The 19,067-nt window shown below is 35.7% G+C and overlaps 1 protein-coding gene across 5 annotated transcripts in view; it reads left to right on the forward strand.

Annotated features, from left to right (window-relative positions):
* The first annotated feature begins 883 nt into the window (after window positions 1–883).
* LOC5569487 overlaps window positions 884–19,067 on the forward strand; it is a 47,784-nt gene continuing 29,600 nt past the window's right edge. The window contains exons 1-2 of one of the 5 annotated variants that reach the window (XM_021855977.1): window positions 884–1,113; window positions 2,494–2,737. In XM_021855977.1, coding sequence (XP_021711669.1) covers window positions 2,647–2,737 — 91 coding nt within the window. In that variant the 5' untranslated portion in view covers window positions 884–1,113; window positions 2,494–2,646. Of the gene's footprint in view, window positions 1,114–1,136; window positions 2,738–19,067 lie in introns of those variants that run through there. The other 4 variants (XM_021855978.1, XM_021855976.1, XM_021855979.1 and 1 more) reach the window with 4 other exon arrangements.

Consider the following 19,067-nt stretch of genomic DNA (forward strand, 5'->3'; position numbering starts at 1 on the left):
AGTAAGTAAGTAAGTAAGTAAGTAAGTAAGTAAGTAAGTAAGTAAGTAAGTAAGTAAGTAAGTAAGTAAGTAAGTAAGTAAGTAAGTAAGTAAGTAAGTAAGTAAGTAAGTAAGTAAGTAAGGTAAGTAAGTAAGTAAGTAAGTAAGTAAGTAAGTAAGTAAGTAAGTAAGTAAGTAAGTAAGTAAGTAAGTAAGTAAGTAAGTAAGTAAGTAAGTAAGTAAGTAAGTAAGTAAGTAAGTAAGTAAGTAAGTAAGTAAGTAAGTAAGTAAGTAAGTAAGTAAGTAAGTAAGTAAGTAAGTAAGTAAGTAAGTAAGTAAGTAAGTAAGTAAGTAAGTAAGTAAGTAAGTAAGTATGCGCACAGACCACTAAGAATGTTAGACGAGCTCGCATCGAGTATTTTAAATTTTAGTGTTTCCATCCAATTTAAAGCTTCGGATGCTATATTTGACCATTATCAATATGGTTCAAGCACGCGTGATTCTTCAAAAATTTGCATCAGTCTACCCAAGAGTGTCCTCTTCGTGCAATGATAATGATGTCCTCGACCTTGAAAATCAAACACTACCACGGACCTCAAATGTTGTGGTGTGCAATGCGTTTTCCGACACAACTCTGCATTTCTCACCCAGTAAAGTAATGCAAACACACTCTCGGTGAACATGGCGTTGAACCATCACCGTCAGATTTTGAGTTGGTACTTTATGTATGTACAGCGGTGTAACCGATTCAGAATCACTTGTGTGTATGCCAAAGAGCACGGGAGGATTTCGAATTACCCACCCGATTAGAAGATGAATTCGCTCTCGTTGGTTTGCTGATACAGTCTCTCGCTAAAAAACGACCGGTCTGCTATGTCTGATAACACATGTGGGCCCTGTGGTGAAATTAGTATGGATCCATCCTTTGATGGGGCTAGAGTGCAATCGCCATCCGAGTTGGCTATCATTTGTTGAGAGGTGTTATTCTGAAGGTGCACAAAAGTCGTCATCTAGTGACCAGTGCGTTCTGCGGAATGCTTGAATGCAAAGTGGACTAAATGGTTAAGTAGGCTAAATTAACACAGATTTTCATCAGAAGGTTTGTGAAAAGTGTGAAACGTTTGAATTAGTAGGGTGAGTTGAAGAAGTTTTAGGTTCTATTATCTACGGTTCAACGGTGGCATTGTCAACATGACTAACAATGTGTATACTCTGAATCGTTATCCCGGTATATCTCCTATAAGTTCATAATGTGAGAGAGCCATGAGCACGAGAGGGATTTTACAGAGAGAGAGAGAGTTGGGGAAAAACGGAAAAACAGACGGTAAAGAGCGATTGGATACTGAAATAGCACTTTAGTATCGACGAACATGCAAAGTAAGAGGATATGGTCCGAGCTATCGCCAAGACCAATTTGTCGTAACCAGGCAGAGGAAGGTGTTGTATAATCGGTTTTCCTGACGGTGGTGTGCTCCCGGGTGATAGAACGAATGCTGCCCCAGTGACCCTGATGCGTGTATCGATTTTCCACAAGTTACCTATCAAACGACCGATCGTCTACATTGTTCGAGCGGAACTCCGAAAAAAAAGTGTATCTGTGCGGACAAAGTCCTATGAGATGCTGATTGTTTTGTATTAATCATCTGCCTGCTTATCAGACACATCATCCCCCTCTTACCAAAGCACACAGCTCGCGAAATTAATCATTGTATTCAATCAATAATAGCAAAAGTACAGAGTGCTGTATGTAGGCATAAATAATCTAAAAGTAGTGCAAATTGTCGACTCAGGAGTATTTCATACCGAAGCGAGACTTGGAAAGTGGAGCATCCTGCCTATTGATTATCACATAACCGTCGAAACGATCAGAGATTGTTCTGGTAAAGATTCCACCTCTCCCGAGTCCCCCTCCGCCCCTTTCGAAGCTAGTTGTAGTGAGAACGAGAAAGTAGGAAAAGTTCAGTTGCATTTTCTGAGTTATATAACAGCTGATTGAAGCAAAGGCAAAAAAGAACCCTCTTGTGACCGAGTCGAAAGAGGCCAAAAGGCAAAATACCAACGCGGTGGGGAAAAACGCATATCCCGATCGGGTGGTGCCAACGTAAATCACTCTATACAATAGTGGAGAACCAGTGGAAAATTTCCACCATAAGAAATTAATACAAAAGGTACAATTTTGGCAATGTGCTTGGAGCTAAGCCATGTGAAGTGACGGCGATTAGATGTAGAAAAGCGTGGTACAAAAAAAACATCACGAGGCACGTGAGTTCTCATAACACAGACATACGCGCGCGAAGGCGACAACGGTAGCGGAGGCGACACCGATTATGCAACGGCGGCGAAGACAGGAGTGCAGAAGCTTCTTTAAATAAGGAAACATTCGAACATCGGGCCGCCTGAATAATCGGACGTGTGTGGTTGTATGTGTGGTTCAGGGAAAAAATAGTTGTTCAGACTAAGTGGCTCGTAATACTTGTGTTTTCGCTAGCCGAATGTTTTTCTTCGATTGAATAGGTCAAAGAAGATTTGTCGCGCCCTTAGTGGACAGTTTGGTGAATACCAGCCAATTGATCGGCTAGGAAGAAGATCCATCGCAGCCGAAAGTGCGTTCAAGTGATCCAGTTCCAACGACGGCAGCGGTAAAATTATCTCCAACAATCACTCCCAATGGCGAAGGGAGCCAAGAAGAAAACGAAATGGGTGTCCCTTTCGCTAGCTAGTGCCACCGCCAGCGTTCCACCCTCCGAACACGAAGCCGGTAAGTACTTACAGGAAAATTTAAATTTAAACCGCCGTTCAACTCTCCGGCTCCAAAGTCTGGTTCTCTCCCATTGAACGAGTGTCAATCAAACTGCAAGACGTATACTCATGGGCGTACCCAAGGGGCAGGGTCGTAGGGGTCTGTGACCCCCCCCCCTCCCCCCGGCAGACCATAATAAAAATCAACACTCAAGCTATCAGTACAATCTTTGCCAAATGTCCATATATTTAGAAAGGCATAAATCAACGAACAAACATCGTTATTTTTTAATTCCTTTCATGTTTTTGCACTGAGTCTTTCACCGATTTCTTCATATGTTACTTCTAGAAGATTTACCACATATCCTACTCTCAGAGCTCTCCCACAAAGGATTTTTCAGAGTTTTTGATGAAAAATCGTTTCGACATTTTGACAAGAAACCCTACAAAAGTTCCTACGCCGATTTTTTTAAATTTATTCTGGGCATTTTCATTAGGATTCTTTTCCAAAATTCAACCACTTTGTATACACCTGAAAATTTCACAGAACACTATTTTTATGGTAAGGATAGTAAAAACATATGGGAGATTGGATTCACAAACATTATTAAATTTTGAACCGCCCTATAACCCCCTACTTGTTTCAGAGATCCTTGTAGAAATACACTAGGATATTCTTTCGAAATTCTTCGCTAATGTTTTTAACAATTTTCTTCATAACAATCTAAAAAATATCATTTGCATTTCCCTGGAGACATTCCTGTATGAATGACCGGAAATTTTTTTTAAATTCCTTGAGTAATTTATCAAAACAAAAAAATGTAGGAATTCCTCACGGAATTTTGAATTCTTGAAGGTGTTCAAACGGGAATGTTTGGAATCAATGGAATTTGAATGGAGAATTTGAAACTTAATTGAAAAATGTCTGAAACGATCTTTGGAGGGGGGGGGGGTGGCGGTGTGGCATCAAGAATCTCAATTCTGTAAAATATTCCTGATTGAATTTTATTTGAATACCTCAATTTGGTTTTTGACAATTAAATTTGTATCTAGCTTGAGTCCTAGATACTTACGTGTCCACTTGAGTAGGGGTCTGTGACCCCCCCCCCCCCTCCCCCCGGCAGACCATAATAAAAATCAACACTCAAGCTATCAGTACAATCTTTGCCAAATGTCCATATATTTAGAAAGGCATAAATCAACGAACAAACATCGTTATTTTTTAATTCCTTTCATGTTTTTGCACTGAGTCTTTCACCGATTTCTTCATATGTTACTTCTAGAAGATTTACCACATATCCTACTCTCAGAGCTCTCTCACAAAGGATTTTTCAGAGTTTTTGATGAAAAATCGTTTCGACATTTTGACAAGAAACCCTACAAAAGTTCCTACGCCGATTTTTTTAAATTTATTCTGGGCATTTTCATTAGGATTCTTTTCCAAAATTCAACCACTTTGTATACACCTGAAAATTTCACACTATTTTTATGGTAAGGATAGTAAAGAACATATGGGAGATTAGATTCACAAACATTTTTCAATTTTGAACCGCCCTATAACCCCCTACTTGTTTCAGAGATCCTTGTAGAATTACACTAGGATATTCTTTCGAAATTCTTCGCTAATGTTTTTAACAATTTTCTTCATAACAATCTAAAATAATTCATTGGCATTTCCCTGGAGACCTTCCTGCATGAATGACTGGGATTTTTTTTTAAATTCCTTGAGTAATTTATCAAAACAAAAAAATGTAGGGATTCCTCAAGGAAATTTGGATTCTTGAAGTTGTTCTAAACGGGAATGTTTGGAATCAATGGAATATTTTTTGGAGAATTGGAAACTTCATTGAAAAATGTCTGAAACGATCTTTGGAGGGGGGGGGGGTGGCGGTGTGGCATCAAGAATCTCAATTCTGTAAAATATTCCTGATTGAATTTTATTTGAATACCTCAATTTGGTTTTTGACAATTAAATTTGTATCTAGCTTGAGTCCTAGATACTTACGTGTCCACTTGAAGGTTCAAATAAAGAGCTTTCAGTTTTTGACGGAATATTATAAGTTGAGTTTCGCAAGTATTTACAAGTGCGAAAACGCTAGCGCGATTGCATCCAATCCAGTCGGTGTCTTCAGTGAACTTATTCTTCGCAGATTAAAGAATAAGCGCTCTGAAGACACCAAACCAACATAACTCATTGCAATTCCGCACTTGTATTCACATTTATGGGGGATGGCCCTGGCGTAGTAGTAAGAACTCACGCTTCTCACGCCGAGGACCTGGGATCGAATCCCATCCCCGAGATAGTCACTTACAGTCAGTGATAAAGTTAGTAACCAAATGCTGTTTTTCCATACAAAATGCCCAAGTTTGAGGTGCTGTATCTCAGCTTCTGGTAGGCCGAATTGGCTGAAATTTAGATGACGAACTACAAATAACTTGAAATTTTGCCTGAAAGGAAATTATTACATTGCAGTCATTTTACATAGAGTTTCAGAGGGTTGTTCAAAGACAAAAGTTAGTAACCGAGAGACTTTTCAATTTATTTCGAAAACGGTAAGTTGTGGAAAGTTGGTATGTTCTGCAAACTTGTGTGACTTCTGAAATTGAACAACTTTGTGGAACAGACCAACTTTTCACGACTTACCGTTTTTGAATTAAATTACAAAGCCCCTCGGTTACTTACTTTTGTCTTTGAACAACCCTCTGAAACTTTATGTAAAATGACTGCAATGTAATAATTTCCTTACATGCAAAATTTCAAGTTATTTGTAGTTCGTCATCCAAATTTCAGCCAATTCGGCCTACCAGAAGCTAAGATACAGCACCTCAAACTTGGGCATTTTGTATGGAAAAACAGCATTTGGTTACTAACTTATGTCACTGACTGTATGGTGTTAAACCTATAGAGACGATGAAAAAAACCGAATTTAGTCTACTTATAGGTATTCTACTAAACAGCTCGAAGATTTATTACTGTAGTGACGAGTTCCTTCGGAAGGGAAGTAAAGCCGTTGGTCCCGAGATGAACTAGCCCTGGGCTAAAAATCTCGTTAATAAAGACATAAAAATAAGAATTATTCACATTTTCGCATTTATGAAGTAGCCATAACGCTACAACTTTAAATCTCGAATCCCAGTCAGTAGAGAGAAGCGTCTTGAAATTTAAAATTCATCAAATCCTTGAAAAGAAATGTTGACAACATTCTTTGTCATTAAAGCTAAGTATGCTGATTCGCTCAAGAAAAGTAAAGAAATTCCTTGACTGAAAGGGTCAAGAAATTTCCTACAGAGCCCCCTTTGAAGTGACATTTCTTCTCAACTGCGTACTGCGATCAGAAAAAAAGTGATTTTCTTCACCATCTCTTGGGAGAAATTTTCCACGCATCGAGATAGGCGATTCCTTTTCTTGTCAGTAACAAACCGACCTTAATGGTGAACTTAACTCATTAAAACTTTTGCAGAGTTACGAAAAGAATTTCTGAAAAAAAAAATGATTCATGCGTTTCTGGGAAAATTTCAGGAAGAGTTCGGGAGTAAATTTACAATGATAGATTGTTTAGCGAAATTCTTACAAAAATTGTACATAAATTTCTAGAGGCTCTCGCGGGGTTCCTCGCAAATAAAAGAGGAATAAATCCCTGTAAGAATTAATATAAAATTTTGCCCTCACTTTTCAAAGCATTATCTATATTCGAAGGAGATTCGTGGAGAACTAAAGGAGGAGATTATTGTGCCATGGTAGTTGGAGAATGATTTTATACGTAATACAATATTACAGATATTATTCAGTACTCGAAGTATCGAAGTACTCGAAATATCTCAGTACCTCAGTATTCGCCCAAGCAATAGAAAAAATGAATCGAAATCGCGGGTTAAGAGGGGTTTGGCTTAATCCTTGAATTAACGTCTGAGACATTTGTTAAAATTTAAAAAAAATCTTGCATCCATTTCTTAATAATTTTTTTAAACTACAATGGGCCTAAGTCCTTAACATATTTCTGACAAACACAATAAAAAATTTTGGTAGAATTTTCAGGTTTCTTTATTTGTGGAAACTCAAAAGGTCGATCAAAGATCCCTTCAGATTATTTTCCGATGATTTTTTAGAAAAATTTACTCGAAATAAACTCAGCAGATCTATAAGGAATTATGTCGATATTAAGATTTCAAAATTAAACTAGAACTTTTATCACAAAACCAAACAATAATTTTCAATTATTCTGTCAGAAAGTTTTGCGCATTATTCACCTTAATTCTTCCAGAAAGTAATCTCAGAATCCCTTGCTTTCTAGACACTTTAATATGCTGATCGATAGAAATAGGTTTCAAATTAAGAAAAAAGTGACTTTTTAAGTGACCAGTTTTATGAAAAAAGTGACTTTTTGTTGCAAATAGTGACTTTTTAGTGACCAAGTCACTTAAAAGAGACTCGCTACCAGGCCTGATATCTGGTGATTCAATCAATCATAAAAAAGAGAGATCGAAAGACATTGGAGGTGATCAATCGATCATTTTTTCAGTTCTGAACAATGTTTGGTTTTCTAGATTTGTGCCTTTGGTGGTTGTATTTTCGGTTGAATGTTTGGGACAGTTTCACTCTTGTTATATTTGATGTAAAATTGCAGCATGAGAAACTAAACAAAAAATCAAAAATTTTGTCGAAAATACGTATTTTTAAGGCGAAGTAGGCCGTCATTGAAATTTGTACGCTTCGGTGATGATTGTTGCTAATTCATCTAACGATTTCGAATCATAGAAAATCTGTTGGTTTTGCACTGACACAGCTGAAAAAAGTATTAGCATACTTCATGCATGTTAGCGCGTACAGTGATACATTTTCAAGTCAATATAAGCTATCAAGGCTTAGTTTTATCACTTTGAAATGCAAGCTGAAAAGACATCATTGTTGCCGAAAAGAATGACGGACTACTTAGCCTTAATGGACAGGATATCTCCTGATTTTTTTCAGGTTATTTCTGAAAACAGTTTATTCAGATAATAGCACCATTCTTCAGGATTTTTACCAGGATCTTTCTTATAGGTCCGCCTAGTTTTTTTTTTTTTCTAAAAATATACTTAGGAAATTCTCTAGAAATTCTGAGGATGCCTCTCAAAATTCCTCAATTATTTTTTGGGAGTCCAGAACATCATTAGGAAGCAGAAATTTCAGGAATATTATTATTAAGAATCTGATTGATAATCTATCGACAATTTGTAAGATTACTTGGAGATACTCATAGAAGATTTCTTGGAGGATTTCCTTGGAGCATTCTACGACAAGTTCAAGAGAAACATCAGAAAACTTATTATTAGCACATTATTCAATCCCTGATTGCTTTCCGTCAAGAATATTTAGATAAATTCCTCGGGGAGGAAAGCTAAGCGTAATTAATTTCGGAATCCTAAAATATCAACTAAAAAAATACCTGTGACGCGTCATCGTGAAAAATTATTAAAAAGAAATGAAAGCATTTTGGGAAAAAAATCTATGCGATAATGGAACATATTTTTATATGTATTCCTAAAATGATCCTAGGAATTCCAAAAGGAAAGGAGAGGAATTTCTGGAAATTTCTGGAAATCTATGTGGGATTTCTTGGAGCAACTCTCCTAGAAAGTTCTTTAGCAATGGCTAGTATTTTACCTGGACAAAGAAATCAAACTTTAGGATAACTTTGTTTCGCTAAAAAAAGGATGGTGGACGATCTTAATAGTGTTGCGTCTTGTACAAAAAAGTTATAATTAGGTTTAATCAGGAAGAAGTTCAACATTGTCGTTTATGTCTGAAATTTGTGGAATTAGATCTAAGAACATCTTTGTTCATACGGATTTTCAAGTTTGAAAAGTAAATAGGTTCGCATTTGTTCAGTTTTATCATAGTAACTTGAATAAACGCTTAAGAATGTTATCTGACAGATACAAGTAGTAATCTTGATTATTTCACTTCACTTTTCAACCTGGAAATAGGGGAATACGCGTTCTGGACGATAACTTCGGATATCGCAATTTCTTTTAGATTAACTTCTTGATTGAATTAAAATATATTACTCATAAGCGAACACGACCGAACGATTGTTCTCACTGTTCAATACTGACACTGTCGTCGCAGCCTAGCTGCCTGCTGGATTTGATGGTGATTGTGTTGCAGTGCGTAGTTAGGAGGGCACCTAGGGTTGTCTTTGATGCTACTCCCACATACATATATCTCAGTAAAGTAAAAGCTTTCGCTCAGTTTATTCATACGGTATATAACATGAACATCATGTAAATCGCCCAATATGTATCTTCTTGTACAAATCGTACTTATTTCGGTTCAAATAAACCAACTCAGTGGTCTGGAATTTCTCTGGAAACCGACTGGAAGGTCAGGGAAAGTCAGGGAATTTTATTTTCAAAATTGAGTCGACACCCATTCTCCAAGCTGGGATTCCGCAAGAAATCAATCTAGGGATTCTTCCAGTAAATTACCTTCAGTAGTTATTAGATTATATTCTAGTGATTTCTCCAGAACTACTTTTTGGGCTTCTCCAACCCGACCAGAATCACATAACAAGATTATAACACATTCCTATCAGCAGCAGTTAAAAATGACAGAAGTTGATATAATTTTGTTATCAAGGTGGCTTTGTTGTCAACTTGTTATGTTTTTAGTAGCACATTTATAACAACATTTGTTATATTTTTGACATCGCATTTATAAGTTTGTTGCAAACAACATGCCATGACCAGTACCATGAATTGCAATAATTTTGTTATCTTGTAACATCCTTGCAACACATTCTGTAATAATTTTGGTATAATTATAATATAATATAATAATAAGATTTGTTATATTTTCGTGCTAGTTTTGTTAGAATTTTTGTTATTTTAGCTACTAACGATACATGTTTTATAACAACTGGTGATATAAAAAAATCATATCAGAATAACACATTCTGTTATAATCTTGTTTCTTTCATCTGGTCGGGAATGCAGCTTCCAGAATACCTTAGATAATTTGAATTGGTTCTGTACTTTCCCTGTATCTTTTAAGCAATTTTTCTCGCATCATTCTACGAAATACTCTAGGTATTTCGCCATCAAAAATTTTCCAAAGATTTAAACTAGGATTTCGTTCTGAAGTTCTCTCAAAGACTTTCCAAAAAAAATCTTCAAAACTGATTAGGGGAAGATCCCCCAGTACCGGCCAGCACCTAATGCCGGACACCGTCGAAAAATTTAGAAATCATGGTCCAATCAAGATGGTGTAGTAGAAGAAAAGGAAGCTACTTTAGAGAGGGATGGTTGCGCAGAATAACACATCCTTGAAATATGCACGCTTTTTTGGAAAAAGAGTGATGTGTGAGACCCGATAAAAAGTTGACGTTTCGCCTTCAATTTGAACTTATTTCATAATGATTTTGAATATGAAAAGATAATTTTGATCTCGCAGGAATAATGGATAACCATTATAATTTAAAAGTGAGAATGTGTTCTGTACGATATTTGAACTAAATATAGTTAAACTACAAACTAGCACCTCCTGTCCCCCAGTTTCGGAAAGCTTTATTTGTTACATGATATCATTGTAATTGCACCAATGTCTTCAAATATATTATTTTTTCTATTGGTATATAAGATGCCATGTGTTAAATATTTTGCATGCATATGAAAAAGGTTTTTTGATGAACCACTTGCACACTAAGTAAAACTCAAATTTTTCTAATGAATGTTGCAATGAATTATTGAATTTGCAGTAAAATACGAAACCTAGAGTAAAAACATTCAATGATGTACACATTTACATAATTCGAGGCATTTCGAGATCGTGTTCGGTATTGGGAGCCGCCTTTTAATATTGGTCAATTTGGTACTGAAATACGTCATCAAAATGCAATGTCAAAATTTATATTTATAGGTATTTTCAAATTTATTTTTGTGCGCTACAAAAACGATAACATTTATCATAAATAGGTACCAACGGCTTATAAAATAAATAGTTTTTGAATTACGAATTCAGCGGCTTAGGTGTCCGATACTGGGGGATCTCCCCCTATAGTGATCGCGGAAATGTTTCAATTCCTCAAATAAATATTCTTATGAAGATGTCGAAAATCTTCAGGAGTTCCTCCGAAAAAAATCGAAGGGTTCAATTACAAGTTCGTCAAGTGTTATACTTTAATTTCCCCCAGGATTTACGGCAAAGATTATCTAAACATTACGCATCTTTCAAATTTTGTCACCCCAAATGCTCGTCTACAGCACTCAAAGAAAATTTATCAAAATATTATTTCTTAGACTTCTTCTTCTTCTTCTTTTTGGCATTACGTCCTCACTGGGACAGAGCCTGCTTCTCAGCTTACTGTTCATATGAGCACTTCCACAGTTATTAACTGAGAGCTTTCTTTGCCAAATTTGCCATTTTCGCATTCGTATAATCGTGTGGCAGGTACGATTATACTCTATGCCCTGGGAAGTCAAGGAAATTTCCATTACGAAAAGATCCTGGACCGACCGGGATTCGAACCCAGACACCTTCAGCATGGCTTTGCTTTGTAGCCGCGGACTCTAACCACTCGAATAAGGAAGGCCCCATTTCTTAAATTTCACAAATTTCTAATATTCTTAAAAAAAATCATAGACACATTCTTGGATGAGTTCCTGAAACAATTTCTGGAGTATTTCTGGAATAAATTCCTTAAGAAACTCCTGGATGAATTTTAGAGGCATCCTGCTGACGGAATTTAAGAATTTAGTTATTATGAGGAGTTTAGTGTAACTATTTTGGAGGGGTTTCTTAACTCTGATATGCATTTCTGTAAGAATGTTTAGTGATCTGGACGAAATTGCTAGATTCTAGGAGTAGAACTTGGTGCACATTGTGAGAGAATCCTATAAGCTGTACCAGGAAGAACTTGTGGAAGAAAGTTTTATAGTTATAGTCTATCACATAGATTCTATTCAGAGATGTTTCAGAAAAAAAAAACTTCAAGAGAAATCCTTTAAGGTGAAGATGAATCGAAGCCAAACTTCAAATTTTCAAGAGCACGAATGTAGAGAATCGACCAGCCGTTTGAGCCTAAAACTTAATCGATTGATCACCACCAGCGCTCGTGTATAATTGATAAATTTTTTAGCTTAAACGGATGTTCGGTTCTTCAGATTCGTGCTTTTGAAAATAGGATGTTTGGCTTCGATTCATCTTCACCTTAATACATTTCATTAAGAATCTTCAGAGAAATTCCTCCAGAAAAAAAAGATGGATGGAAGGATCTTCGATGGCATTTATGGAAAATTCATGATGAGGTTTCAGAAAAAATACCAGGAGTGATGTCATAAAAACATCTTGAGAATATTCGAAGAAAAAAATTAGCTGAAATTTGGAAGACATCCTTGGGAAAATCATGAATTGATTCCTGAAAAAATAAAAATAGTATCCAAAAAAAAACAATCTTCAGAGGATTTTTGAGTATAATTCTTGGAAGAAATCAGGGGGTATATTAGGATGTATTCTCATATGAACTCTCCAAATTCTCTGTTAGTATAAAACTCATGGACTCATGGACCTCGTGTTTTTTAATCAATACAGGAAGTTAATGTTTCCTTGAAGGAATAATTCGAAAAACTATTCAAGAAAAAACTTGGAAGTTATTCCTGGAAAAAATGCTGATGGAATCTATCTTATGGAATTCTTAGAGAATTAAATTCCTATATCCCGTGTCAAAAATTGGCCAAAAAATACTTTTCCAATCAAACCCTGTGCAGCAGGGGTTGTGTATAGACCCAATTAACCACTAGCCCGCTAATTCGCCTTTTCGGGCTTATAGGGCTGTTATACAGCTAATATAGTGCATGTAAGCCGTACAATAGCTCTATATTGGCATGGAGGGCGAATTAAAGTGCTATTTGGTTACTTGGGGAGTGTCCATTATGGGACAAAAGTTCAGGATTCGGCAAATCCCGGGAATCCCGAGATTCCAGAAATAAAAATGGATGGAAACCACTAAATTTCAATGCAAAACAATGAAATTTTTCTCAGCCTTATTCGATAATTTCTGAATAAGATTGTTGCAACAAGATTGACAATTGGTTCACTGGTTATAATTGACATTTTATCTTGGAAAGTTAAATTCTCTTCTACTTCTATCTCATCAAAAATACTAGTTTATTTGAAATCTAAGAATTCCCGACATTTCTTGGGATAAGTTTATATTTTTACCCCGAATCTCAGGCCAAGCAAAATGGCCGGGAAATGGATACTTATGTATACAGTAAACTCTCCATAACTTGATATTGAAGGGATAATCGAGTTATAGATCACAGGGGACCATCGAGGTAGCCATGAAAATCAACGTTTACTATGGTTCTCGTACTTGACATGAAGATAAGGAATATCGAGCTAGCGAGAGTTGACTGTAATCATTATTTTTGAGGGAAATTGCTGAATGAACTTTTGAAGACACTCGAGCACCACCTCACTTCCATTCCAAACCAGACTCCCACCCCCCCTGATACAAAACTTGACTACGCTCATGTGTATTATACTACCTACTTCCACTCGAAGAAAGCACATGTAACTCAGTGGACAGAAATCACAAAAAATCACATGGGTCGTCTCGCGGTAATTTCTCTCTCCGTTATCCAACCTCTCCGCTAAGCCAACCAAATGGTGTTCCAGAAGCGCAAGCTAAGCGTGGCACCGGGTATATTTTTTTGTTGATTTTTCTCATTAGGCACCATGAAACCTTTCTTTCGGTGCTATATGTGATCTTGAAAGTCACGACTTAGTCATGCTGATTATTAGAAGTTAAATGCTTCTTTCTAAGTGTTAGCTATGCGAATGCATTTTCTTAATGAAACAGTCACGAAATATGTAGTTTCTACTGCATTATCGAAACCAATACACTTTCAGCGTGACAGAACCCTGAGATGGTAACTAGTATGGGGATGCAACACCAACGATCCATTAAAACTAGCCTATTTTTCATAATGGAATTCAAACGCTTATTTCCGCAGGGGTTAGCTAATCAGAAAAATTAAGTTCTGCCAAGAACAAATTCGTTCAGATATTTTTTTCTAGGAAACCTAGACCGATTTTCAAGTAATTCTTCCATCCATTTTCATGTGAACTCACTCAATAATTCATCCTCGTTTTATCCCAGGCAGGGTCTATTGAAGCTCTTCCAGGAATTCATTAATAAATTCGATTGAGCAATTTCTGCTCATGAAGTTCCTTCTTTTGTCCAGGAATTACTTTTGTTTTAAAAACAACAATTAATTCAGAAAATGTCTTAAAAAAATTGGATGTTTTCTACTATTGCTTGGAGACATTGATAAACTCTTTCAGTCTGGAACAGAATATAACAAAGATTGCTCACCACGTGCGTAGCGATTTTTTATACTTTGCATTGTATTTTTTTTTATTTTTTGAATTTTTTTATTAGTATCATTTTAAACATTACATTCATTTCTTATATCTAGGTGTTCTGTGTTATTGGACAACACTATCATCCTAATTTGGTAAAACAAATTGAAGTATTTAAGTTTAATTAACTTAACCTAAATACATAACGCATTAAACGTGGTAATAGAAGATTGCAACTACGTTTGTTTAAAATTATTCCTAATATCATTTGTCATTTGTTCCAATGTTTCAACATTGGATATCCTATGTAACTCATTGGTACTATACCAAGGAGGAAGCTTCAGAATCATTTTCAAAATTTTATTTATACTTTGCATTGCAATTTTCGAGAACTTTCTTCGTGTTTGTAAACATGGTTACATTCTCGAAAAACAAAAATAAGGAATATTTGAGTTCGTCTTTAAAATAACTGACTAATCACGAGTGGAAAAGTGCGCAACATTGTTGTCCGATGCATTCATCATGACATTTTTTTTTTTTTTGAGATTGTATTTTAGCCCATAAAAGTTTAGACAAAGGGTTATAAGCGTGCTTGCATTGTTTTTTTTTTGTCTGTTTCAATGACAATATAATTTGCAATACTGATGAGAAATTTCTTGTTTAAAATCTTAAAAAAAATCCTGAGAAAATAGTGGAAGCATTTTTGAGCAATTTACTAGTTGAATTCTCTAAGATTTCTTAAGGCTAAGTAGCCCGCCATTTGTTTTGGAATTTCAGCTCGCAATTTGAAAGTAATAAAACTCAGTCCTCATAGTTCAGATGGTTTCGAAAAAGTATCACTAGATGCGCTTACATGCCGAATGTATGGTGATACTTTTTCAGCAATATCAGTGCATAACCAACTGAGTTTCTTTAATTTGAATCCGTGGCATAAATTAGCAACAATCATCAACGACGTGTGTAAATTTCAATGACGGCCTACTCAGAGTTTGCTTAAAATCAATCATATCAACCGTTGACTAATGCTCTAAAACTATCAATATCACTTTGATTTGACAACCAACAGCAGTGATGCGACATCGCACTCTAGATCATAATCACTGCCGAATCAGTGATCACGTGGTAATTATCCATGCTATTAATATTGTTCAGTGACCAACACATAATTTCAAGCTATCTGCAGCACTGTCAAAAATAGCGTACTGATAAATTGCCATTTTATTAGTTTAATTTAAGGCTAAACTTAACCCATCAGTGAAAACATAGCCCAAGTAACCATGGAGCATTATATCATTGCATATATAATGTAGCTGCATTGCCGTAAGCCTACCATTGAAGTAGTTTAAAAGTGGAAAAGGGCCCTTTTACAGTTGCACTAATGCAAAAACGACGATAAAGCAATGAAGCAATTTATAAAGTAACAATAGTGCAGCAGTGCAATTTATAAAGTGATATTAGTGCATAGATACATTTGTAATGTAGAGTTAATGCTATATTGCTTGTCAGCTCTTGAAATATGTCGAATAAAGGCAATGTTACATCAATGTTGTTGATGTATGTTGTAGAATACGTGCAATGTTATAATGCTTGTGGTTACTTGGGAGTCTATCGCCATCAATTCACTGGTGATGGAGTAGACAGCATAATGTTGATGTGATATAGATTGATCCGAATTGTATCGCAGTGATAGTGACAGCGAACAACTCTGGGCCTACTTCGCCTTGAACGAAAATCTTAGACGAAACCCTTGAGAAATCAATGCAAATATCACTGGATAAATCCCTAAAAGACTTAGGATTTTCTTGAAAAATTTATGAAAAAAATATTTATAGGAGATCCTGAATAAAACTTGGTGAAAGAGTTAGAGCAATTTCTGGGGTTATCGTTGGAAATATTTCAGGTTAAATTCTTGAAAGTATTTTGACCGTAAAATTTTAGACAGTCCTTGATAAGTCGTTATAAGAACTGAACAATCTTCGAAGTAATACTTTAGAAAAACTTAAGGCAAATACCTGAAATGATTTCTAAAAAATTCTGGGGAAATCAATACAAAAGAAATACATAAAGTAATACGATCAGTAATTCTTGTCAGAATTTTACGAAGAATTCCCATAAAAAAAAACAGAGAGAATGTATGCACGGACCGGATTGATTGATTTTGAAACGACTTTCATAACTTGACTTGAAATGTTCTTCTAAATATAAGAATAGGTCTGTGGATAAACCAAATGTTCAACGTATATTCAAAATTTGTTAATTTTTCATTGCATTAGAAACGTATGAAAATTAGCCCATTCTCTCGTTATGCCAAATGCCCTTCATTCCAAGACTTATGTTAATTGACTTTATGCTAAGTGACCCAGACTCATCTTGAAACCAACACCAACAGTTTTAGTGTATCATTACCCCAATTTTACATTTCCCTTCTACGACCGTGATTGTAATTTTTATCTTGCAAAGTTTGAACTGGAGAAAATAATGATGGATTGAACTATGGCAAATTGAGAGAATCTCTTAGGGCCCATTCACAAATTTCGTAACGCGGAAGGGGTGGGTGGGTGTCCTTGGCGTGTTACAGTCTATCCGTGTCTGCATATTTTAATATACAGTCAACCACGCCGACCCTCAGTATGATCCGTCATCGTTGATTTCTTCTTCGTGTGAATGTTTTTTGACAATGCATCCACGAATCTGGTAGAGCATGCATTCAGTTTTTCAATCACTTTTTCTTCACTGATTCTCATCCACCTATTGACATTCAGTGACAGCAAATTCACTTTCGCTTGTGAAAAAAAAATTCCATCAGAATATTGTGGGGTAAATTTCAAAAGTTGTATATTTTTCTTGAAAGACAGTTATGATTGATCAACTGAAGGCATCACATTTTTTTATACCAGTAATATAAAATTCATTTGTATATTTTTATATTCAATTCTCAATGTCAGTGCCTCTATAGGTGAAAAAGAATATTGAAATGACACCAACAGTGGGTGAAACAGAATATGTGAGTGTGTTGCACCCACTCTCATTCTCGTCGCTCGCTCACTAAAGCTTCGTGCTAGCGGAGTTTGTTTTTGTTCGTTTTCGCACTGATACAATACTGCAGTTCATACAAAATGTGTTGAACACTCATGTAAAAAGCGTTATGAGGGAGTGAGTAGGTGTCTAAAATGGTTGTTTTTGGCGTTTTCAAATGTGTGAATAAACCCTTACTTATGCTTTCTGTAACAATTATGATCTGCTACACAATCATCTTCTGAAACAGCTCTGCCCAAGTAATCAGATAGCACTTTAATTCGCCCTCCGTGCTAAAGAGCTGACAAGCCCTATATTAGCCGTATAACAGCCCTATAAGGCCAAAAAGGCGAATTAGCGGGCTATTGGTTACTTGGGTGATTAGCTCGGGGGGACAACAGTGCATGATGAAACATAGAGTTTCCAATTCCGGGAACATTTCCCGGGAAACGTGATTTCCCGGAATTCCCATTTCCCGGGAAATGATTTTCTGTTTCCCGGGATTCTCGTATTTAAACGAATTTGAAACAAAAACCATCGCAAAATTTACTTTTCATATAATTTTAACCAATGACCTCATCAGATCACTAGTTATATTTCGATGATGATATGTTGCTTTGGTAATCAAATAGTTGTTGATGAAAAAAGATATATTTTTGACTGCATAGTTTTACAAAAAATATTGTGTGCTACCGTCGATTGGGGTGACAATGGGTCTAGGGGTGAAATTGGGTCAAAACGGAAAAATATGATTTATGAAATATTTCATCTAATAACGCTGATCTTACTAAAAATTTCTTCTGTGCAAAGTATCACGTATGTACTTTAACCTCTATCGTTATATTAGTAGAAGGTTGAAAGTCTTTTCATTACACTTCACGCGTATTTTCCGGAATCTATTTGATTTTTATACAAAAAAATCATTTTTTTTTTCGGTTCGGTGTCTGAAACATTAAAAATGGGGGTGAGATTGGGTCAAGCAAGATCGATAGTAAATGAAATTGCAAATCCACTTTTTTGACATTTGAACGGTGCCGGGTGTTCTCTTTTTTCATTAAGATGTGTTTATTCTTTCTAAATACAGCATCTCTGAAACATCAAACAAATCAACTTGAGGATTCGATGCATTGAATAACAATGCAACGCATTTCGACAACTTCTCAAACCAGTAACTGTGTTTCGTGCCCAGCAACATCGTAAAATTTTATCAAATGGATTCTTTTTTTAATTTATTTTTTTATCAGTGTTTTCATATTATAGAAACATCTCACGGAAGTACACATGAGTTATATGGCTGAAATACCGGGATTATGACGTCAACATCTACCTGAGATGTATTGATCGTGGAATGTCGCACCGAAATTTAACTATTTGCGAAGGTTTAAAATAAATACTATTTCAGTGCACCTTTGGGGAATCTGAATAGGCTTTATGGCAATGGGGGTGAGACTTTGAAGGCAATTTGAGGAAAAAAACAAGACAATTTATGTAAACTTCATGATAAATTGTGTTTACAAATTTTTTCTCATAGCTCTTCAATTTTTTGGTATAATCGTTCTTTTAAGTGGGTTTATCATTCTTGTGAAATATTATAGATATCTTTTCGTCTTGTTTGCATCGTATTTCGTCAATATTTTTCAGCTGCGTATGGTTTTGCAATCATATTCTCAAAAACAAGTTATTTCAATTAAAGTGACCCAATGGGAGTGATATTGGGTAATTTTTCACTCGCTTGTGGTGCCGCTGTGAATAAATATTTTTCTTTAATTTTAATGTACCATCAATGTACATGCACACTAAATTTGAAGTTTATTGGAGTTAAATTGCGATAGTTATTCAATAAATAAATCGTACATATCCCTTTTTGACCCATTCTCACCCTCAACGCCGGTATACAAAATAATGTATTTTTGGGGAATCTATTCCATGAATTGAGTAGGCTAATAATATATTCATGGACGTAACATACACAATTTTCAACATATAATCC

The sequence above is a fragment of the Aedes aegypti genome, chromosome 3 (genome assembly GCF_002204515.2).
Source record: "Aedes aegypti strain LVP_AGWG chromosome 3, AaegL5.0 Primary Assembly, whole genome shotgun sequence".
Taxonomy (NCBI): Eukaryota; Metazoa; Arthropoda; class Insecta; order Diptera; family Culicidae; genus Aedes; species Aedes aegypti.